The sequence below is a fragment of the Mustela putorius genome, unplaced genomic scaffold, assembly GCF_011764305.1.
Source record: "Mustela putorius furo isolate JIRA1106 unplaced genomic scaffold, ASM1176430v1.1 tig00000450_pilon_pilon_pilon, whole genome shotgun sequence".
Lineage (NCBI taxonomy): Eukaryota > Metazoa > Chordata > Mammalia > Carnivora > Mustelidae > Mustela > Mustela putorius.
The window spans coordinates 178,239-201,447 of NW_025421385.1; the positions used below are offsets into that span (position 1 = coordinate 178,239).

The 23,209-nt window shown below is 55.8% G+C and overlaps 1 protein-coding gene across 18 annotated transcripts in view; it reads right to left on the reverse strand.

Annotated features, from left to right (window-relative positions):
- The window catches only part of FAM120B (family with sequence similarity 120B), an 88,944-nt gene that overhangs the window by 17,425 nt on the left and 48,310 nt on the right, over positions 1-23,209 (reverse strand). For 12 of the 18 annotated variants that reach the window (XM_045079963.1, XM_045079962.1, XM_045079964.1 and 9 more), the window contains 4 exons: positions 9,274-9,480; positions 8,040-8,148; positions 6,094-6,186; positions 1,813-1,864 (listed from right to left, as the gene is read on the reverse strand). In XM_045079963.1, coding sequence (XP_044935898.1) covers positions 1,813-1,864; positions 6,094-6,186; positions 8,040-8,148; positions 9,274-9,480 — 461 coding nt within the window. Of the gene's footprint in view, positions 1-1,812; positions 1,865-6,093; positions 6,187-6,751; positions 7,762-8,039; positions 8,149-9,273; positions 9,481-12,987; positions 16,614-16,653; positions 17,224-23,209 lie in introns of those variants that run through there. The other 6 variants (XM_045079969.1, XM_045079965.1, XM_045079968.1 and 3 more) reach the window with 5 other exon arrangements.

Here is a 23,209-nt window from a genome sequence, read left to right on the forward strand (position 1 = left end):
GAATGAAACAAATCTATTTCTTTTTCTTTTTTTTTTTTTAAAGATTTTGTTTATTTATTTATTTGACAGAGACAGATCACAAGTAGGCAGAGAGGCAGACAGAGAGAGAGGAGGAAGCAGGCTCTCTGCTGAGCAGAAAGCCCGATGTGGGGCTCGATCCCAGGACCCTGGGATCATGACCTGAGCCGAAGGCAGCGGCTTAACCCACTGAGCCACCCAGGCGCCCCAACAAATCTATTTCTAAAGCTGGGGAATTGGGGTGCCTGGGTGGCTCAGTCATTGGGTGTCTGCCTCAGCTCAGGTCATGATCCTGGGTCCTGGGATCGAGCCCCACATCGAGCTCCCTGCCCAGCGGGGAGCCTGCTTCTCCCTGTCCCATTCCCACAGCTTGTGTTCCCTCTCTCTCTCTGTCTCTGTCAAATAAATAAATAAAATCTTAAAAAAAAAATAAATGAGTAAAGCTGGGCCATCAAGTTGTAGGTCTTACAAGACTTGCATGGAAAGTAACCAGGTACACAGTGTATTTCAGAAGGCCTTGCAGGAAGCAGTGAGGGTGTTTCAAACATAAAACCTACATGTATTAAAACACCTGGAGACTGTACCCCATTCTAGTAAACACTTGATGGGATTCTAAGGCCAGACAAAGCCAGGAGCTCTGCATACTTGAGCTGCTGGGGTAATGCATGAAGTACAACACGCAAACTGGTTACTCTGCTTCTATAGACAGCGACGACTGTGTCTTTGGGGACCATGTGTGAGCATTATCTGCAAGTGCTGGAAACCCCCAGAGCCACAGCGTGCGGGGCCAGACAGGCCACTGACACAGGCCGATCCTCTAAATCTAGATTTCCTTCCACTGTCAATACTCCAGAGGTTGAGCTCAGTAAAACTTTGGCCTTGAAATGACAATTCTTAAGTTATTTGAGAATTCTTCCATGAAACTTGGAAAATCCAGAACATTTTTTAAAACCAAGAGCTGTTCAATGCTTAGATACAGCAAGAAATGAACCTCTCATTAGCAGCATTATAAATTAAGCTTCCTGACAATGAATGAGTGCCTCCTCCCCACGCAACCCTACAGGCCTCCCGTCTAATGCCAGGTGTCTGTCGGCTGGGACCCAGGCCTGCCTCTCAGGCACTGTTGTCAGGAACTCTGAGCTGGAGCCTGGCCGGAGGAAAATGGAGGATTTGGCAGGAACAGACCCGTGGGCCACACACCACTATGATTCCCAGGCAGGGCTGGGCCCTCCGTGCAGAGCTGGCTCTCCCGCCAGGAAGGGGAGAAGAAGGCGGTTACCTCTTTCCCTCTATTTAGAGCTAGAAACCACACTTGGAATATTACACCGCCGTAGTGCATCATGTCTCCAATCCTTACAGTCTTTACAATCTAGCATTAAATTAAAAAAAGCAGGACATAGTAAGATTCCAACTCACTTTAAAAAAAAAAACAAACCACACTTTCGAGATAAAGCAATGAGAGTAAAGATGTTAGCAGAGTCAGGCACAGCCCCTGAGACGAAGCCGACGGGGCTCTTCTTCATATGCTGCGAGAGAAGTCACTGAAAAGCTTCGCTCCCGAGAAGGGCATCCCAGGGCTTTAGGGCTGGACCTCCCGTCCCCTTCTCTCCACACTTTTTTGAGAGGAAGCAAACTTATTTGCAAACCAAGTTAACCTAGCCCCACGTCGGGATGCAGCAACTGAAGTTTTTTCAAGTCAGCAACTGATATGAAAGACACATGTTCCAAAGACAGATGCTCTACTTTCGCCCTTGATCAAACGGATTTGTTCTGGGGATGGAAGTGGGGACTTACCCAGAAGAGGGGGAGTATCTCCTCCAATGGTCAGGGTCATAGGGTCTATTTCCTGTACCAAACAGAGACGAAAACCAAAACTAAGTTAATTCCATTTCTCTAAAATTCAAACAGAAAAGCCAGCACATTTCCAAGTAGGTATCAAACAACACGCTGAGCTGTACTTGGAGAAGAGCATCTTTCTTCCCTTTTCTGTTGTGGCCCCTGTCATTAAGTTTGTTGCCCAACTATTCCATTAGAGTAGGAAGCAGTTAATTAAGAGGTGGCTGTGCTGGCAGAAGGAAGCATGTCCCCAGTGCTCCTCTGAAAGCCAGTTCCAACCACGGGCACGGCAGCCAGACAGCCTCCGCGGCCGCTGACACTGGGAAAGGAGCTGCACGTGCACATGGATCATGGAGGACACTCGGCCAAGGACGGAGCGAGCGGCGTGCGGCTCTTTCCCTAGCTGAGTGCCCCCCGTGCCCGTGCAGCTGGTGGCTCCTCACCTTCCACGACACAGGGAGTGTCGGGCAACCAGAGGAGAGCCGCCCGCCGGGAAAAACGGAGGTCGTTCGCACACTCAGAAAATGACATTTTCCTGACACAGCGGCCCGCGCCTCTCCCGCCGAGGGTAGCCTTTGTGGCTCAGCCGCTCCCACAAATGAGAGCCTGGCAGGGGCTCTGGTCAAGGGCTGGGTGGCGGGAGCGGGTCACAGCGAGGCCAGAAGGAGGCTTCCAGGCCCCTCCTTGTTATCACAGATGCTCAGAGACGGGTTTACGATAGCCCAGGACTCCTGCAGAATCACCGCCGACAGGGGAGAATCTGAAGGAACCACAGGCAAAGGCCATTTGCTACTGACTGTGGAATATAACACCTCATTTCTCACCACCAAGGAAGAAGTTACGCGTTCTCACGCTCACTGTCGCTGCTTTGAAGCTCCCCACCACAGGGAGGGTCTCACCTCTGCCGGTCCCGGGACCCCTCCCCAGTTCCCAGCCCAGGAAGCAAACGTTTCACAGGGAGGCTGGTGCCCCTCCCTGAAAGGCCCCGGCTTCCCCGCCTGGCCCCGGTGGGCTCACGGAGGCGGCCACGGCTGCTGCTGGTGCTCGCCCCTCCTCCGCCCTCCCTGTCTCCTGGTAACTCAGTACACACGTTCGGAGGCATTTTTAATTTTACATAAAGAATTCTGTCTGTTAACTCTGTCCAGGAAGTAGTGACAACTTTCTACTCGGACTACTTAAATATCTCTAAAAGATCCTCAGACCGGAGTTCAAAGGTAGACATAAGGGAGCCAACAGTGTGTGGGCTCAGCAACAATGACGTCTTAATCCTACCACAGTGACAAAACTGGAAAGGCGGGTTCCCTGACCTTAAATAACGTGCCAGCTCTAATAAAAGACTTTCTATGCGTGTGTGGCTCGCATCTCACACAGGAGTATCTGAAATCAGACAACACATGGCTCCACCAGGAACACTTCTGGGAACGTTTCTCCGCGTGAGACATCTGTCTTTGCTGAGCCACCGCCTTCAGGGAGGCTTGGGAGACACCCCACGCTCCGGCTCTCGGGGCGGCCGACTCCACGTCACATCAGTTCAGGCGGTCTGCGCAGGCTTCAGCACATCCGTGTGCTCTGCTGTGCCAGCCACGGTGTACCTGCCACCTGCCACCACACGCCCTGATGACACCAGGGACTGTGCTCCTGAAGCCAGCATTCCATCCCCAGTTCTGAAATCTGATCTTAGCTCAGAACCCACCCGGTGCAATTCTGCCTCTGACCTGTGGTCTCACAGGGCACGTGTTTCAGCCCCGAGCCCTCCTGCACCAGCATCCCCAGTCTTCCGTGTGGCCGCTGCGGTCCTGGCCCTGAGGAGGAGGTTCCTGCAAACCTGGGCACCTGGGGCAGCTTCAGCCTCTCGCTTTTGTGTCTGTTACAGTCTCCTTGCTTCTATGTAACCACAACAGAAGAGGGAAAACAGGCTTCTCCAGGCCTCGGACCCCATCTGACAAACATCCTTAAGCATTGCAAACGCTCCCTGAAATCCGGGTGGTCACTCATGTGCGTGGGGGACCTGTGCTCAGGTCAGGTCACTGGTGAGCAGTGGGTCCTGCCTGTGAGAACCTCTGCAGCAGGCTTCCTCTGGGGATGAGGAGAGACAGAAAGACATCCTCGAACGGTTCTGAGAGACTCAAATCCAAGGACTCAGTAGGGCGACTGCACCCAGCTTACCTGGAACCCTGGGACCCAGCCGGTAGGACACCAAGGCCTGCCCAGGCTGCCTGCTGATGACGCGGCGGGGACCACAGCCCAGGGAGCGTCTCCGGGGAAGCACGCGCAGGGCCACGGGCCCCACTGATGTGCTCATCGGCCTGGAGACTCACGGCCTCCCCCACCTGGGCCCAGGCCTCCCTGGCAGCCCTTCTCCCCATGACGTCATATGGCCGAAACTCTCCCGGTTCCCGAGACCCGGCAGGAAGGAAAGGAGACAAGCCCAGGCCCAAGGGGATTAAGAGGAATGTCAGTCACCATTTCCCACACCAGCGACAGCACGGAGAGGCGCCGCTGCGGAGGCCTCTGCCATCTGCTCGGACGGACACAGGGAGGACTCGGCGCCCTGTCATGTCAAGCTGCCGGAAACCTGTCCAACGGGGTTGCCCTCACCCTGCTCCCCGAGCCGGGCAGCTGTGCTCTGACCCTCCCCGGAGGGCCAGGGTCACAGCAGTCGGACTCCACAGCTGCAAGGGTGACCAGGGCCCAGGCTCCTGCTGCTTACACGTGGGCTACCTGGGCACATAGGGCTAGACCCCCACTCTGCTCCCGGCCTAGTGCGTACTGAACTCCAAACGGTACAGGAGCCTGATTCCGACCCTGTGGGCATCCGCAAACAGCTTCGCGGAGAAGGGGTGCAGGCTCTGAGCTCCGCAGGGCAGGCCGGCAGCCACAGGTAACATGCCCAGAACGGACACATGCAGCAACTCATCTGGAGTGACCTCTGGGGCTCTGACCAAGGCTGTGAGGCCCTGGAAGCACCGCTCCTCTGCTGTCCCCCAACCTCACTGCCCATGAGCCTCCCTCCCGCTGCCCTTCCAGGCCCACGCGGCTCCCTGGGGCCCTGCCTCCTGTGCACAAACCCCCGAAGCGTCTGCTCCCTCTCACCGGACTCTGAGGACGTAACACCGTCAGGAAGACCTCATCGGACCCCTCCACGAAGACCGCGGGGAGGCGGCACTGCACGCACACGTCTCCGGGCCCTCCCGGTCGCTGGAGGAAGGCCTGGCATCCTAAGGGGCTAGGAGCCGGCATTCTGCACTCTGCCCACCAGCACTCAGCAGAGGCAGACAGCCAGCGCCGCAGGGCCACACAGGCACACTTGCCTGGGGCCTCCGGGAGCCCAGGGAGGGGGGCCCTCCCCACACAGGACCCCTGGACCTCGGGCGGCGCAGCTCTACCCGCGGCCGGCAGCGCGCCCAGCGGACGCAGCGTGAAAGCGCTGAGCCCGCCCTTGCAGACGTCTGCTCGCCGCGCGGATGCAAACCCGTGGCGGTGGCTGACACGGTCTGACCCCAGGTCGGCTGACAGACCCTCTGTGTCCCCTGGGTGCCCTGTTTTAAGTTTTGTTCCATCAGCAGCAGTTGCTTCAACGTGAGAAGCCACCTCAAGAAGCTCGAGGTGAGGGAGACGGGCACGCCCTCGTCCCACACACGCTGCACCGGCAGCAACACTCCGAGGTCCGGGTGGAGTCGCCGCGTGCCGCCCTGGGCCTGGAGGTGGCAGGGGAGAGGCCACTACGCCCACTGGGTCGGCCGTCTGGTAGCTTCAGGTGGCAGTGGGTGCTTCCACTAGCCAGTGCTGGGGGACCCTGCAGCGGACAGCACGTGAGAGCGACACCTACAGCAATGGTCAATGCTCATGAGGTTTCCTCTGTATGTAAGATGGGAATCATTACGTATGAAGTCAGCTTTTGCAGACATCCGTACTACACACCCAAGAAGTGAAGGATTCATTTCCTGGATCCCCTAAAGGGTCCCACATATACAAGCCAAGCCACAGAACACGCCACGTGCTCTTTCTTCATTAGAGGGACGCGTGTGTGTGACAGCAGCACAAGAGCCTCCCTCCGAGTAGACTGTCAAGAACAGGATCCTGAATGGAAGAAAAAGCAGCAAGGAGCAGGGACAGACCGGCCTGGAGCCTGAGCCTGCGCTTCAGTCCTCCACCAGAACGTGCGGCGCTTGTCCGCCGGCGGCCCTCCAGCCCAGGCGCGACGCCCTCGTGAGCCACCGCCGGCCGCCAGCCTCTTACCTGCTCCCTGGTCCCTCCAGTGCTGTCCGTGGCCTGCCCGGCTGTACCCAGAGCTCGTCCTGTGGGAGCCGGATCCCTGCCTGCCCCACCTGCCTGTGGGGACACGAGATCAGTACACGTTAGGAGGCCACCACACACCTAACCCCAAGGACACATCACGTCTAAGAAGGAAGCAAGGTGGCACCAGGTCGGCGCTTCCCAAACTTCCGGTTTCCTTAAGTCACAGGGAAAGCCCGTGAAAAACGCAGACTGAGGGGCCACAGCTGGGACTGGGGGCGGAGGGCGGTGGGTGTCTGAATGTAAACACGGTCCCCAGGAGACCCCGTGCAGGTGAGACGAGTGGCCCGGCAGATGCTGGGCCAGAGCAGGTCCTCAGGTCGTCGGTTCTGACGGACCCTGCCTCCGGGGCTCCAGTGCTCGGGCTCTGGGTAGGCAGGGGTCCCGGGACCCCAAGGGCTGGACCGAGGAGCGCCCTCCCCCCAATTCCCCACACACTTAACCACCCTCAAGTTCCCTCTTCGAGACTCCTTTTTTTTTTTTTAATTTATTTAACAGACAGAGATCACAAGCAGGCAGAGAGGCAGGCAGAGAGTGGGGGGGATGCCAGCTCCCTGCCGAGCAGAGAGCCCGATGTGGGGCTCGATCCCAGGACCTTGGAATCATGACCTGAGCAGAAGGCAGAGGCTTAACCCACTGAGCCACCCAGGCGCCCCTCACTCTTCGAGACTCCTAAGCTCTGACACCCCGACCACTTGCCTCGACTAGAAAGTACATGAGAAAGTCTGGGCGCCTCCCGCCAGCTGACAGCGGCCTGCATCCTGCTACCTGTGGCTCCCGCCCAGGAGCCCAAGACTCTGAGCGCGCAGGACGGGCCGCCGGCCGGCCTTTGTGCAGGCAACAAAGGCAGAGCGCTGCACATCTGTTTTGAGAGGAATAAGCTCTTGCTTGGGGGTCTCAAATCTGGCCTCTCCTCAGCTGTCAGGAGAAAGCTAAAGGGCCCACGAAAGGGTTAAGACTAGACGGGAGTCTGTGACTCCTGGGAAACAGGGAAGCCCCTCTCCTTCTTCAGGCCCCACACGCGGCACCGGACACAGGAGACCTGCTCAGCCAGTGCCCAGCAGAGCCCAGCAGACAGTCTGCGGGGCAGGACCCAGGGGAGTTCCCGAGCTCCAGCAAGCAGAGAGACGGAGCTGCTGGACTGACAGGCACGGATCCTAACCCAAGGGGGACGTGAAATAATCAGACTCTTCAACAAGCGGACCCCACGACAGTCACCTGCACTTACAGAGACTCATCCGGTCAGTGAGACACACTGTGCGCCTATCACCTGACTAACACACCACACTGGAAAACGGGGCCAGGGGACAGCAGGTCCTCGTCACTAGTGAAGCCGCAGAGGAGGGTTTGTAGAAAACACGTCGGCAACACGCGTCGAACTCTGACTACACGGTGACTTCTAATTCGCAAACTGTGGTGCTCTGTTTTAGGAAACAGCGCATGGGAAACGGGAGAAGCTGGGGGGTCAGGACAGGCAGGACACACACCGTGCAGGTCACCACAACGAGCACAGAAACAACGCAGAAACGCCTTATCGGTCCACATTCGTTCTCCTGACAGAACCGAGGCTGCTTCTGCTCCGTTCCGCTTGCCTTCTTTCCATGCCAAGGTCTACTCCGAGAAGAACGAACTCTGGTCACATAAACCAGCACCTCAGCAGCAGCTCTGGCTGCGGGGAGCTCTGCGGGCCGGTGCAGGCCACTGGGGAGCTGGAGTCATGGGGAGAGCAGGTGCGATCTCTGGGGGACACCTTTCCTGAAGGGACAGAAGGGAAACTGCCGGGGAGCGCTGAGCGTGGTGAGTGCGTGTTTCTCCCAGACTCGTGGGCCGGCTGCCGACACCCCGCACCGTAAGGCCCGCCCGGCGGGGCCGAGGCCCGCGACACCCACCTGGCTGCTGGGAGCGCCCGTGCTGCCGGCTGACGATGCGTCTGTTTTCCTTCACGCACGCCTTGCACACGACTGACTTCAGAGCGTGGAACTTGGTCAGCCGGGACCTCTGCGAACAGAGCAGACGGCGGGAGCCGTGTCAGGCCGATGCACACACTCAGGAGACACAACAGTGGCCGTGGTGTCCAAGGACACCGGGGACCACTTCCTTCAACACTGAGACTTGACAAGAGGTTCTCAGAAAACGGTCCTTCACTGCTGACACGGGGCCTCACCTGCCCGAACCTGTGGTCACCCCAGGTGTGGCCGGCACATCAGACACGGGACCACAGCTGGGGCTCTGCTGTCTGCTGCTGTCTGCTCTGACCCTTCCCCGCTTCCGCACACGGCGATCTGAGCACACCCTCCCTCACGACCCCGCGAGTGCCTGCACGCAATACTAGTGCTTCCAAATCCCGAAGGACACCCTGGTTATTAGTCTGGGAGAAGCACAGGGTCGGCAGCATCTCCCCAGAGGCCTTGTATGCAACTGAAGCACATGGGGACGGTGACTGCTCGGCGGCCGCAGGGTCCGACACCTCCCTGAGGCAACTGTAACACGCTCCCTGGGAGCCTGGCGGGGGCCCTCCCGGGAGGCCTCCCAGGAAGGTGCACGGCACGAGCACAGCCGGCCATCACAGAGCCCACATTCCCAACGGAACCAGCAGCCCCCAGGGGATGTTTTCAAGTGAAGACAATCATTCCTACTGAATTAGTCTGACGTCTGCGAAGGCGCCTCTGGGGAAACAGTCCTTGATTCGTGAAGACCAAGGAGAGAAAGGCCGTGAAGGGGGGCTGCGCTGGACTGTGGGGGGCGCTCCCTGCCGGCCCTCAGCGGGGCTTTGGCTCCTCAAGCCCTCTAGCAGGATTTTGGGAGAAGCTATGAGATCTGGTGACGCTGAAGCCTTAGGCCTCTCCAACCGTGTTCCTGCCTTTCTGGAATAAGCCTCTATGGAAAGCACGGTAACTGCAACCACGCAACCCACGGTCGGTGTAAACTAGAATTTCTAAGCCCGGGAACACGTGCCTTCTCCACAGGGAGGTCTCTGGGAAGGAGGTCTGGTCTGCCCGTCCCAGGAGAGCGGCCACAGGACACACAGAACCCATGTCTGGCCCAGGATTCGGAGCTCTAGGGCTCCTCCGAGCGCCTGACCTCAAACCCGCTGTCTCGAACACGAAGGAACCGTGGACTCACGTTCTGCTCCACGAGCGCCTCCACGCTGTGCCCCTTCTCTGCCTGCAGGTACTTCTGATGGAACAGCTTCCCGTCAAACACGTTCCAGGGCATGAAGTCACTCGTCCTCCAGGGGAAGCCGCACGCGCTGTTGACCAAGACCAGAGTGGTGAGGCCGCGGACGAGGAGGGAGCCAAGCTGCACGGCTCGGGGGTCGATGTAGTCAAGCTGTGGGGCGCAAACGGAGAACGGAGAGGAGTCGTCACGCGCGCATGAGGCAGGAGACACCCCGTCCCTCGGTGCTGCACGGCAGCCACGTGTGCTGTGCCCCCAGGCCCTCGGGGAGCCCCGCGGCCACGGGAGGGGAGCCGCAGCATGAGTGTGCATGCTCTCACACACCTATTATGCACACCCAGATGCTTGCCCGGACCTGTGTGCGCAACTCAGAACTGCCCCTCCACAGGTCAGAGCCCCGGTCCACCAGGAACACTTCAAGGTCAGCTGCTGCGGGCACACAGCCAGGGAAGGAGGCTGAGAGAGGACGGTGTGAGACACCAGCGAGGCCATCGTATGCTTAAGCAGCACTCAGCTGTCCTAATAAACGGGTTAATTATCTCACAGCACTGATGACTGGGTAACTTTTCACAAATTAAGTCACACGAACATTAAGTATTTCTTCTTGTTGTGACGTCACACATTCTCTGCGCGCACGGACGGAGCCACGTCCGCTTCTGGGACGCGGGGCCCGTGCCGACGCACCCACGTGAACAGGTAACCTCGCTCGTGTCTACCGAGTTCCTCGGTGTCTGCCTGACCGATGCTGCTCAAATTACACAGTGGCTATTCTAGGTGTCACCGCATGTCCAGTACAGTTTATAAAACCAAAATAAACTGCGAACGAAGTCACAGACGTTTCATCCCCTTAATAAGTAAGGATTCACTTTGCTTATTAAAATAAAACTGATCATCACTTTTCAAAAGTTATCACGAGCTACAATTACCCCAGAGTTAACTAAGGGGTGTGTGGGGGTTTTGTTTTTTTAAGGTTTTAACTATCTGAGAGCAAGCAAGCACAAGCAGGGGGAGAGGCAGAGGGAATGTGGGAAGCAGGCTTCGCACTGAGCAGGGAGCCAGACGAGGGGCTCGATCCCAGGACCCCGGGATCATGACCTGAGCCGAAGCAGACGCCTCACTGACAGAGCCCCCAAGCGCCTCCGTCTAGAGTCTAATGAAAGTGTCTGCTGTAGGCCCAGCTTTTCACATTCTCCTAGAAAGAGCAACCACAAACAGGTCCGTGGGGCTGAGGGGACGCCGGGTAGTTAGAAGTGGGTGTCTTCACTCCCTCTGCTCTGCGGGAGCCTCCGGGTGAGGCCCGTGCCCGCTGCCGCGCCCCCTGCCTCGGCCCTGCAGCACTGTCGGCCTCACTGCGCATGGAGCTCCCACACGTCCCCGCCCGCGCACGTGCTGTCACGGTCTGTCTAGAACCGCACAGTCCTAGCCAGGACTCAGGAGCCATGTGGTATCTGATTTAAGAGGAGCCCAAATCAAATACTGTTCCTCAGATGCCCCAGCGACATTTCAGGGGCTCAGGGCCCCACGTGGCTCAGCCCTCCGGTCTGGACAACGCGCCACAGGATAACCGGAGTCTAGGCCGTCCCAGCTCTGCTGCTTCCTCCTTGCAGACTTCCGGCAGCCCTGAGCTTCCCCACCCCGGCCCCATCACCGCGGGCTCTCACCCCAGCGCTGGGACCACGGTGACCATGCGGCCAGAGCAGCTGGTGGCAAAGGTGCCCAGACACAGACTTGACGTATTTTCTCCATGTGCTGGAGGCACTTCTCTAACTTGGCAGATTTTTCTGCAACAGAAACAATTCTTGTTCACGCTTTGTGCTCTGCCCTTGTGCACCTCTGTGTATTTTATAGTAAGTTGTAAAGAAGGTACACCCCGTCCAGAACACGGATCCCACGTGTACCACAAGGTACCACATTTTCACCAACAGTGCAGCTTACACTTAGGCCACAGAGCACACGCCGCCATGCCCAGAAAGCCTCCCCGGCGCCCTCCCTGCCCCGGAGCCATAAGCGCTAGCCAAAGGCTCAAACTGTGACTGGCTTTGCAGGCTCGTGAATTTACGAGAAGGAATCAGGCAGTGGGCACTGCTGTGTCCAGCTGCTTCCGGGGACACCCCTTGGGAGGCTACCACAGCGAGCAGGGGGCTGTCCCCACTGTCCCAGCACACGCTGCGCCCACGGGGAACTCCTGGGTTCTATGCGTGACTCTGGGGGCCACAGACGCCTTTCTACGGAGGGGTCTCACGTTAGGTTCTTTCAGAAACGCTGTGCCTGTCAATGTAGACATTTTGTATGGCTTTTGTTTTTTGCTATTTCATGTTCTTCCTTTGATGTTAGTGTAAACGTAAAAAACCCGGGGGGTTATTTTTACTTGCCTTGTTTTACAGCATTCGTGTGGGTTGTAGATCCCGACTCTGATTCCAGCACCTATTAAATTTGGTTACTCTTTTTTTTTTTTGACAGACAGAGATCACAAGTAGTCAGAGAGACAGGCAGGGGGTGGGGTGGGGAAGCAGGCTCCCCACTGAGCAGAGAGCCCGATACGGGGCTCGATCCCAGGACCCTGAGACCATGACCTGAGCCAAAGGCAGACGCTTAACCCACTGAGCCACCCAGGCGCCCCTTGGTTACTAATTCTAAGGGCTGATCTGTAGAAATGATTTTCCATTTATACAATCATGCCATCTGTCAAAGATGGTTAAGTTTTATTTCTTTTAAACTCTACACCTTATATTTCTTTCCTAAGACTGATTTTCTTGCCAAGGCTCCCAGTTTAACCAAAGTGCTAAAAGGTACCCCCAAGGGGCGCCTGGGTGGCTCAGTGGGTTAAGCCTCTGCCTTCGGCTCAGGTCATGGTCCCAGGGTCCTGGAATCGAGCCCCGCACTGGGCTCTCCGCGCAGCGGGGAGCCTGCCTCTCTCTCTCTCTCTCTCTCTCTCTCTGCCTGCCTCTCTGCCTACTTGTGATCTCTATCAAATAAATAAACCAAATCTTTAAAAGAAAAAAAAAAAAAGTTCCCCCGACTCACTCCCACTAGACAGGAAAAAAAACCTTTCAGTATTTCACCATTAAGTCTGATTTCTACTGTAGATTTAATCTTTGCTACATCAAGGAAGCGGCCTTCTAGTCTGACTTACTGAGATTTTATCATGACCAAGTACTGAATTGAACCATATAGCTTTCCTGCATCTACTAACAAAAACATATGCTTTTATTTATTTATTGCGTTATAGTGAAGCGCACTGGTTTTCAAACGTTAACTTTGCATCAAGGTTATGTATAGCCAGACTGCTAATTTTTGTGTGGAAGCTTTGAATTTATTTTCACGAAACAGAATGGCCTCTAGTTTTCATGTGTTCTCATGTCTTCGGTGCCCCGGTTTTGCTGGGCCTGTTAAGACAAGGTGGACAAGTGACCCTCGTGGCGCTTCCTCCTGAGGTTTGGGGACGCTGGCCAGGAGCCGGTGGGGTCTGCGGTTTCCTTCACAGTCCTCAGGAGATTCAGAACCATTCGGACTCTCTATCATCACACTCCAGTCTTACTACGGTGGGCTTTTTTTGTTTTTTTTTAAGATTTTGTTTATTTGTCGGAGACCGAAAGAGATCACAAGTAGGCAGAGAGGCAGGCAGGGAGAGACGGGGAAGCAGGCTCCCCGCTGCGCAGAGAGCCCGATGCGGGGCTCGATCCCAGGACCCTGGGACCATGACCTGAGCCGAGCCACCCAGGCGTCCCTATGGTGGGTTTTTCAAGGAGCTTGTTCATTTTACCAACTTCCCAAATTTAGTGGTATAGTGTTGTTCCCAATATCCTGATTATCTTTTTAAAAAAAGATTTTTGTTTACCTTAGAGAGCGAGCGAGAACCTCACGCTGACCGCACGCTGACCCCACTCACCCTGAGCTGAGCCCAAACCAAGTGGCCGCTTAACGGACTCAGCCACGCAGCCCACTCTAGCGCCCCTCAGCGCCTACGGGTGCTACGGGGGGGCCCTCTTCCTCCTCAGATGGGCCACTTAGTCACTGATTCCTGCTCGTTTACTATCTGCTTCCTACCGCCCTCTTTGGGTTTGGTCTGTTCATTTCTAATTACTGAGACATCTACTCATGCCACAGGCTCTGGGCCGCCCTTTTCAAACATTCACTTTAATGCTGTAAGTTTCCTTCTAAGAACAGCTTTTGGCTTTATCTGCTAATTTCAGTATGACTATTTTCACTGTTGTTCAAATTATTTCATAATGTCTACTGTGATTTCTATTTGTACATGAGTTGGAAATATTCTATTTAATATTCAAGTGACTGTTTTAATTTTTGTTATTATTGATTTTCAGATCATTCCCACTGTTGTCAGAAAGCAGAAGGGTGGCCTCAATGGTCTGAGACCAGCGGGGGCTCTAGGACGCTTGCACGGTCCACGTCAGCCATCTCCGAGCGCAGTGTCCTGCAACTCTGGGAGCCAGTGGGGCCAGGAGGGCCTGTGTTCACTGTGCTCTCAGCCTCTGACCCTTAGTGATTTCCCCTCTGCTTGTTCCATGCTCTGCAGAGGAACGGGTTAAAGCAGGACTCAATAAACTTTTTCTGTAAAGGGCCAAGACGGTTAATACGCCAGGCTCTGTTGGCCTTGTAGAGCCTCTGGTGAATGTTCTTCAAAAACGTAAAAACCACTCTTAGCTCGCAGGATGGCGCAAGCACAAGCTGCAGGCTGGGTCTGGCCCACAGGGCCCCAGTGCGCGGAGCCTGGGAGCGTTTCTGCCCTGGAGCGTTTCTCTCTGCTGTCCCTGAAGTCTCCGTTTCCCGTATTTCTGAAGCTGCCCACGTGAACCGGCCCAGTTAGGGTCCTGACGCCCCCGGTGCGGACCACCACCGTCTCTCTAGGAAGCATCCCCACTCGAAGTCTATTTTTCTCATCCTGTCACACTAGTTTCTCAGAGTGAGAGCCCCGTTCACCTCTATCCTCGTCTCCCAGAGTCTCCGTGTCCCTCCGTCTTGGGAGTGTGTCGGAGGCAGTACATGGCCGGTCTGGGATTTTTATCTTGCAATGACGACAGATTCGCAAGAAGCTGCAGAGGCCGTACCGCAGGTCCCACGGACGCCCCCTCATCACCCCTAGTACTCAACCCTCCGTGCCACAGTGCGGCATCCAGACCAGGAGATGGGCCCGTCCCCACACGTAGACATGTGTGTGATGTCACAGATGTCATCTGCATGACCACCATCACCACGTCAGATACAGAGCCTCCGTCGTGCAGAGCCTGGGGGGTAGCCCTGCCCGCCCCCTCCTCCATCTCCCCAGCATGGCTCTCAGAGCATGGCCGTGTGGGGACTGGCTTCGTCACCCTGCATGGTCCCCCGAGATCCGCTCATGCAGCGAGTGTGTCGGGTCCTGCCTCTCGCCGCCGGCCCCACCGGCCTTGGAGTGTTTGCCTCAGTGAAGACGTCGGTCTCGTTCCCAGCTCCTGCCATCACACGTGCACCTGTGGGGAACACTCACGGCCATGTCTGCCGTGGGCAGAAGCCCCACGTCTGTGGGACAAACACTGTCGGGGGAGCTGCTGAGGCATGCGATACATGCGTGCTCAGGGGCTCACGCGCCCACCCCAAGCCCCCCCGGCGCGTGAGTACCCCATCCTGCTGCTCCGGCCGTCCGGCAGCCCCTCGCTGCCGCTGTGCTGAGCGTGCGACACGGCAAACATCTTTCCCGGTGAAACATCTGTTTATGTCTTTGCCCATTTTCTAAGTGGACTGGTTTTTACTACCGAGTTTTGAGACTCCTTACGTGTTCTACTTACAAGACCTTCATCAGACTTGTGTTGGCACATACTTTCTCCCATTCGGCAGCTTGTCATTTCCTCACTTTTTACAGACCAGATGTTTTTAATTCTGATGAAGTCCAACTTACTGCTTTTTTTCTCTCACGGATCACACTTTTGATGCGAAACCTTGGAACTCGCTACCTAGCCCTCGATTCTGAAGTTTTCCATTTTCACCCAGAAGTCCTACAGCAGCACATGCTGCATCTAGCTCGCAGGACCAGTGAGGTGAAGGTCAGGACTCCTGTGTTTTGCCTGTGGTTGTACAACAGCTCCAGCGTACTGCTGCCCAGACCTCAGCCGAGACCTCAGCTTCGCAGGAAGCGGGCGGCGGTCCCCGTGTGGTCCTGCTGCCAATTCCCTGACCCGTGCGTCCGACCCTCAGCTGATCCGCAGTCCTGACAGGTGCAGCGACATGACGAGCCGCATCAGCACCCACGTTAACAGCGATACTCCTCCGACACCATTCTTCCTTTCCAGGACTGTTTTGGCTCTATTTTGTTCTCTGCTGTATGAATTCTAGAATAATCTTGTCGTGTCAATAACAGCACAAAACCTTGCTGGGACTCTGCTAGGAATCCGTTGGGGAGAACGGATCTCTCCACTGTGCAAGCATGTGCAGTCCATGAGCACGGTGTATCTGCCTCTCCCAAAACTCGAGCCTCCTCGGACCTCTTTCACCAGCATTTGTAATTCTCGGCACACAGATACTGTTAGGGTTATACCTTGGTAATTCATTTTTATGGAACAATTTAAGTGGTGTTATCTTTAAAATCTTAGTATACAGAGATGCAATCTTTTGTTTTTATGTTGGTCTTTAGCCTGAGATCTTGCTGAACCTGAACTCTCACTAGCTCTAGGAGTTTTTTGATGGATTCCTTGGAATTCTCTGCGTACAAAATCACGTCATCTGCAAATTGGGACCGTCTTTCTGTCCCTCAGTGATCCGAATACCTGTTAGCGCCTTTCTCTGCCTCAGTGCACAGGCCACACCTGCCAGCTCTGGGCTCTCGAGTGGGATGGTGCGGGCAGACGTCCCCCTGCCGCCTCAGGGGGAGGCCTGTGGCCTGTCACGGTGTCAACGGCAGGGCACTGAGCAGATATGCGTTATCAGGCTGAAGAAGCCCCCTCTACTCCTGTTCTTTGATGTTTTGTCACAAATGGGTACTGAATTTTGTGAAATGATTTTCCTGAACACTTGACAGGGCCGTGTGATTCTTCCTCACTAGCCTAGGAGGGAATTACACAGACAGGTTTTTGAATTCTGAATCAGCCATGCATCTCGGCAGTAAACAACCCCACTTGGCCATGGTAAAAGACTTCTTTCTACACACTGCTTGGTTCGGTCTGCTACATTTTGTTAAGGATGTCTGTATCTGTGTTCATGTGGGACACTGTGTGCTTTTTTTTTGTAATTCATTTATCTGGTTTTGGTATCAGGGTAAATCTGGTCTCGTTGGGAAGTATTCCATCTTCTTATATTTTCTGGAAGATAATGAGAAGAACTGGCATTAACTCTTTGAACGCTGATAAATGACCCAGTGAAACCAACTGGGTTACAGGTGTATTTTGCAGAGTTTTAAAAACTGTGAATGAAATTTTCTTAACGGTTAAGGGGCTGTCTAAAACCTATTAGATAATGCATGGGTCACAGTCACTTGTGCTTTGGGGAGATCTAGTCCACTCTGTCTAAGCTGCTAAACTTGTCTGCGTTCGAAGCTGCCCAGAGCACGTGACCCCTGTGCTCTTGGTAGGGCCTGTGGGACACCTCCTCTACTCCTGACTGTGGCCAATTATGTTTTCTACTTTCTTACCAGGTATATACGCTGGAGCAAAAGTGGTTCCCAATGCTTGGCTGCCCTTCCCGGACTTCTGTTTTCTACAGTCTTGACTCAGTAATTCTTCATGACCCTTTTAGCCATCTGATACTTCAAATCTATTTTTTTAATACTTTTTTGGGAGGGTTTTTATTAGTCTTCGACAGGAAAATCCACCCAGACGACCTCAGTCTCCCAGTCCTGAGGGCAGTCCCAGCACCCTTGGTCTCCTCAGCCAGGAGTCTCGGCATCTTCAGATCATAAATATTTTTGGCAGTCTGGTGAAACATACGGATTCTTTCTCAGAATAACTTAGAAGCTTGAAGAATTAATTATAATGAAGTACAATTTTAAAAATAACTTAAATTTGAGGCGCCTGTGTGGCTCAGTCGTTAAGCATCTGCCTTCGGCTCAGGTCATGATCCCGGGGTCCTGGGATCGAGCCCCGCATCGGGCTCTCTGCTCAGTGGAGAGCCTGCTTCTCCCTCTCCTACTCCGCCTGCTTATGGCTTATGTTCCCTCTCTCTCTGCATCTCTGTCAAATTAAATAAATAAAATCTTAAAAATTAATTAACTTTTTAAAATAACCTGAATTTATGATCTATGAATTTACCCACTTCTTTGCCTATCTTCAAATGATTACGCGAGAGCAGTGAGTGTAGTAACTAAGCTGCAGACGAGGGTACAGGCAAGGACACGCACACATTTCCCCAACTGTAAGGTGCCATCAGACCTCCGTGACCCTCACTGGTGACACACCCACAGCTGCTGCTGCCATTACTAGGATCTGTGGGCTCCGTTGTAAATAAAAGGATGGATTTAAGTTAGAAGGTGGTAAAAGTAAAGATGTATTTTTTTCCTGTTCCAGTTCATACACTCTCATTTTAAGAATCCTTAAAATTATATCCCACGTATACCAGCAATTCTGGGCACGACAAAAATAAACACACGCGCTGGCAGGTGAGCACTTTAAATAGACGGGCCACAGCCCAGAGACCGGCACTTGCTTCCTTGTACTTACGGAGTCTTTGCAAAGTGTGTTCATTGAGGATAATTCCACCAACAGACATGGGCATTTTGGGAACCTCTAGTACAGTTTTAATTACCAGGTGCTAAAAATAAACTTTAAATCAAGAAAAACACGTAAACCAGAAATAAAGCCAGAGTCTTAAAGAGCTGGATGTGTTGATAATTTCATTTTTCAAACATAATCACTTCCCTTTGGATCCCAACTTTCGAGGTTAACTCTTCAATCCTCAGGGCTTCTCTGCTGCCTAGAAAGGACCGAGCCCTCACTGCTGCGAGGGGTCGGGCAATGCCACGCAAGCCAGAGACGGCACACACAGCAGGTGGCACTGAAGAGGGAACCTTCCTTCTCCTCCCTCGGGTGCCCCCCCCACGCACGGCCACCCCGTGAACAGCCCCGTCCCTCCTTCTCCACACTCCCCAAGGGGGTGTCGCTCTCTCCAGCCCCGGCACTTACCCACCCCCCACCCCCCGCCACCACTCTTCAGAAGCCGTTCCAGGGTCAAGTCCAGCACGCGTCCTCAACCCTTCTCCGGACGGTCCTGTGCCTGGGCGCTCTGCCCCCCCACCGCACACCCATCTTCTCTCCAAGCTCTCACCCGTCCTTCAGGAAGGTGTTTGCAGGACCCCTCGCTGACATCGTTTTGCTACGCCTCTTTCTTCTCCCTGTGTTGATACATCGCAATGGGCTCACGCTTCCCAAATTCACCTCCAACGCTAACTCTCCACAAGCTTCACACTTGCAGGTGCCACTGTGTGCACACACATCGCACGTGGGACCCTCCCCACACTGAGCTCTTTCCGTCTCACCTCTGACACCCAAACCAGGAGAACAGGGTCCCCACACCTGGGTCGTCCATCTCGGCCTGTAGGCATTCCCTGAGCACACCTCACCTTCAGTCCCGCCAGCAGCAGCCCCCACACCCCTGTGCTGGGCCCCTTGCCAGACTCACTCTGTCCCTACCCATGACCTATTTGGGCTGGCCTATGTGGCCCCTGGAGGGGTGCCTGTCACTTTGCTGCCGAAGCCCTCCTCACACACACACACACACACACACGCGCGCGCGGGGGAGTCCCAGCTGTGACCAGAGCAACCTCTTCAGTCTCTAAGCCGCACAACGAACCCAGCCAATGTCTCTGCTCCCTTCTGAGGCACTCCTGTCCTTACCCCAGTGTCAGCTCAGACCCGTTACCTTCCAGGCTAGGGGCTAAGGCTTGGAGGAGGCGGAAGAGGGGACAGGAGTGTCCTCCCAGCCCAGGGGGCTGCAGCTCGGCAGTCACACTCCCGCCGAGCCCAGCCTCCTGGGACGAAAGCCCTTCTCTCCCTGCACCCCCGGACTGACAGAGTCAGAGTTCTGCTCTCGACTCAGTGAGTGAGCACGCTGCTTAAATCCAGACCCTGCTCTTCAGGATACTTCCTCGGCTGTCGGCTTCTGCTGCCCTACACACGGACGGCCTAAGGGTCTTTACCAGGGCAAGGGGTCGACGCCACCTCACAGCAGGGCGCTTATGCACAAGGACACGGTCACGGTCTTCCTGGGTAAGTGCCGTGCAACACAGGGCAAGCCGAGTCCACACACGCCGGAGGCCACAGTGCGCCCGGGCCGAGGCACGTGCTGGTGAGAACAGGCACACTCGTGCCAGCTTCCGTTCCAGAAGGAGACCCTGCTGTCCATTACCTGTGCAGATGGGACACGCTCACAGGGAGTGCCGTCTGGCGGGAAGCTGCCACAGCAATGGCCACGCAGTGGACAGGCTCCGGAGCTGGGAGGCCCCCGTCCCCGCCACGGGACCGTGGGACATTGTGAACCTTCTGCGGGGCTCAGCTGTCCCGCCTGGTACTAATGAGCCACCCAGGCGCTGCAACCGTGTGGGTCCTGCCCACGGGAACTGAAGGACAGAGGACCAAAGACAGACTTTCCTCTGGAACATGACCTACTCACGTCTTCCAAAAGCAAAGCTCTCTACCTGCTTGAAATACGAAGTCACACGTGCTGCGGGAACAAAGCAGAGGAAAGGTCAAGCTGTGCCACCTGCACAGGTGTCCAGGGACAGCTCGGGCAGCGACGCAGGCCACTGCGCACCGACCGACAGGAACTAGGACGTCTGCTCTTGGAAAATAACCCACCCTAGAAGACATCAGAATGCACTGCCTCGGCTGAGAACACCACCCGCAGGGGCCCTGTCAGGTCCCGTGGTCCCAGAGAGGAAATTCGTCCAGCTGGGCTAAGGGAGTGGCTGCCACGGGACCCCTGCAGGCCCCACCGGCTCCCCTGACTTCCTCAATACGCTGGCTGCCTCCTTCAGGCTCAGGTGAGCTGCACGGATCACGCCGTGCTCATCTCATGCCTAACTGCCGCCTTCTCGGCCCCCGCCTCGAGGGCGAACATGTAACACGTCAGAGCAGGCGAAACGACCAACACGAGACTCTGGTCTCAAGCCTAGTTGCGCTGCCCTGGGGTCACGGGGCGGGGTGACATCACCAGTGCTTCAGGAACTTTTGGTTCAAGAAACTGCATGGCCATTAGTCCAGTTTCCTAAACATGACTTTCTCCTCCTCCCCCAACTCCCACAAACTCCCTCTTTTTTTTTTTGGAAGGAGGAGACGGAGACTCCCGAGCAGACTCCACACCAAGCCCGGAGCCCAACACAGGTCTCGATTCAGGACCCCGAGACGACCCCCTGAGCCAACACCAAGAGTCAGACACCCAACAGACGGAGCCACCCAGGCGCCCCCTGCCCCCCGGCTTTGAGCAAGGGTAGAAGGCCCTGGGAGACCAAGGAACACATGGCACACAGAGGCACAGGTCGTGCTGGTGCTGGGGCCCGAGGCCTGGCTGGTTCTCTCGGATTCAGCAACTGCCGCGTGCGGTCCTGGTGAGGATCTCATGTCAGGGGCAACTGGCAGGTCCGTGGGATTTCCCTGCGCGTCTCCATCTCTGGGAGACAGGAAACAGCACTTCTCAGCCACGGCTGCCATGTGATTTTACTTTCCGAATTATAATGTAAGGTTTCAGAGAACAGACCACACCTCTCCTGCTCATCGAGTCTGCAAGGAAGAGGGTTCTAGCAGGTTGGCTGGAGATGCATGGGAAACCAAGTGGAGAGCCGTGCTCCTGGAGGAGGGTCATCTCCTGATGACCGAGACCAATTCCCCGCCACTCAGGGAACAGAGAACCCAGCTTCACACGAACTGGGGCGCGTGGGGAGCAGAGCATGTTCGCAGGCTGTAGGGCTGACCTGAAGCTCCGAGGGTATCTTCCAGCAAAGAAACCCCACATCAGCTGTCCTTTCCCAGAGAAGTGACACAGGAGAGCTCCAGCCGCCACGGCGGAAGGCTGGGCCTGGCTCCAGGCTCCGAGTCCCCAGCGAGCACAGACTGGTTCCATGTGCCTAACAGGTGTGGCCTTACAGATCAATTAACAGAGACATGTTCTAGGAGCAGTCAGGGGCTCTGGCGGAACCAGGAGGAAGAGCTGGGCCCTGCCAGACGCCTGCCCAGGTGAGGGGGCCTCTGATGGGGACCCAGAAACTGGAAAGACCAGTTCCAGTTCCAAGGCTGCCCGGGAAATACGGACAGTCAACAGCTCCACGGAATGGTGCCCCCTCCCAGGCCAAGAAGGTCCACTAACCGGGGCTTATTGGCAGTTCCACAAAACGACACTAAAACGGAACAGAACTACCACGGTTGCAAGCTGCAGCCCGAGCCAACCTCAACTCCGCTGCGGCCAGGGCCTCGCCAGGGCGACTGCCCCACGGGCACGCGGAACCCCACACAGGGCAAGGAGAGCACCAGCAAACAGGACAGGAACAGACTCGGAGGTCAGGCTCCACAGGCCTGCACACACTAGCAGGTCCCCTGGTCGCAGCGAGGCACAAACAAAGGAACCCTCAAGGGACCCGCGTGAGCCCGGACAGGCTGGTGTGGGACCCATTCACACCCGGCTGTCCTCAGCCCTCCAGTCAGGACACTTGGAGCGCCCTGGGGAGTAGAGGAACGACACAGCCGGGTCCGCCCGAGCCACGCAGGAGCCTCTGAAAACCCAGTGGAGGTTCAACGTGTCAGGCTAGTCCCTGTGTGTGGGACACCTGTCACCAGGGTCCCTCACTGCACACACGGCGGGAACTCTGAGAACAGTTGTCGACTATACACTCGAAACGACAGTCACAGTTCAATTAAAAAAAAAAGTTGTTGAGTTTACATGTAAACAAATGACCCTGTGTCAAGACTAGATTTCTCCCGACGCACAGGGGCAGGCGCAGGAAGAACCCCAACACTGTGCTGGGGACAAGAGCAGGGTGGACCCTTCCACGATGCCTGTCTTGAGAGGCCAAGTGCCTTCATACCCAGGGCCACATTCGTGTCCCATCACTGTGCGGGAGATGCCCTCTGGACGCAGACAGATGCCTGCACAGAGAAGCAGGACGCGGGTGCTCACGGCCCCAGGACTCTCGGGCACAGGGTCTGGCACACGACCTGCAGAAAAACGTGCTCCCCTCCAGGCTGAGCTGCCGTGCTGCAATCCCAGGAGTGCCGTGTCCGCGGGTCTGGGGCTCGGAGCTCCCAGCGGCACAGTGCCGCCCATTCCCACGTGCTACCCTCCCAGCACACACCCGAAGTTCAGACCTGACCACCGCGCGGCAAACAAGAAGGCCACCTGCTTTCTGTGGCTTCCAGAACGTACCCAAGAGCAGAGCAAAGCAGACAAGCCCAGCCAGGTTTAAAACCATGCCGACCACAGCAAGTCCCGGTGCCCAAGGAAGCCACCATGGGAACCGCACGGCGTGGGAGCGTCCTGGGGCACGAGGCCTCCTGCTGCCATAGGCAAGCACACCACGGACCGCGCTCCTTATCCTGGCCCCTCTCCAGACCGAGCCACGGAGCCCACAGGCCATCCCACAGCACTCTGCAGCTCCCGAGACGGGCTCGGCCGACCCCTACCTGTCTCCATCATGGCACGTCAAAGCAGCATGGCCCCCTCTGCGGCCACCCGGTTAGACCCACCCCCACCGTGAGATTATGCGATTCTACTCCCAAGTGTAAAATGTCGGAAAAAAACAGGTTGAAAAAAATGATAAAATACCAATCTTTGCAAGAAAGACAGGAGGATACTATGTGAACTGCCATAATTCCACCATTCTGCTGCCTGGCCCTCCGGTCACCTAAGACATCCCACAGTCAATGCACACGAGCAACAGAGTAAAACCACCAAGCCTGGCCCCGGGGGAACTTCGGGG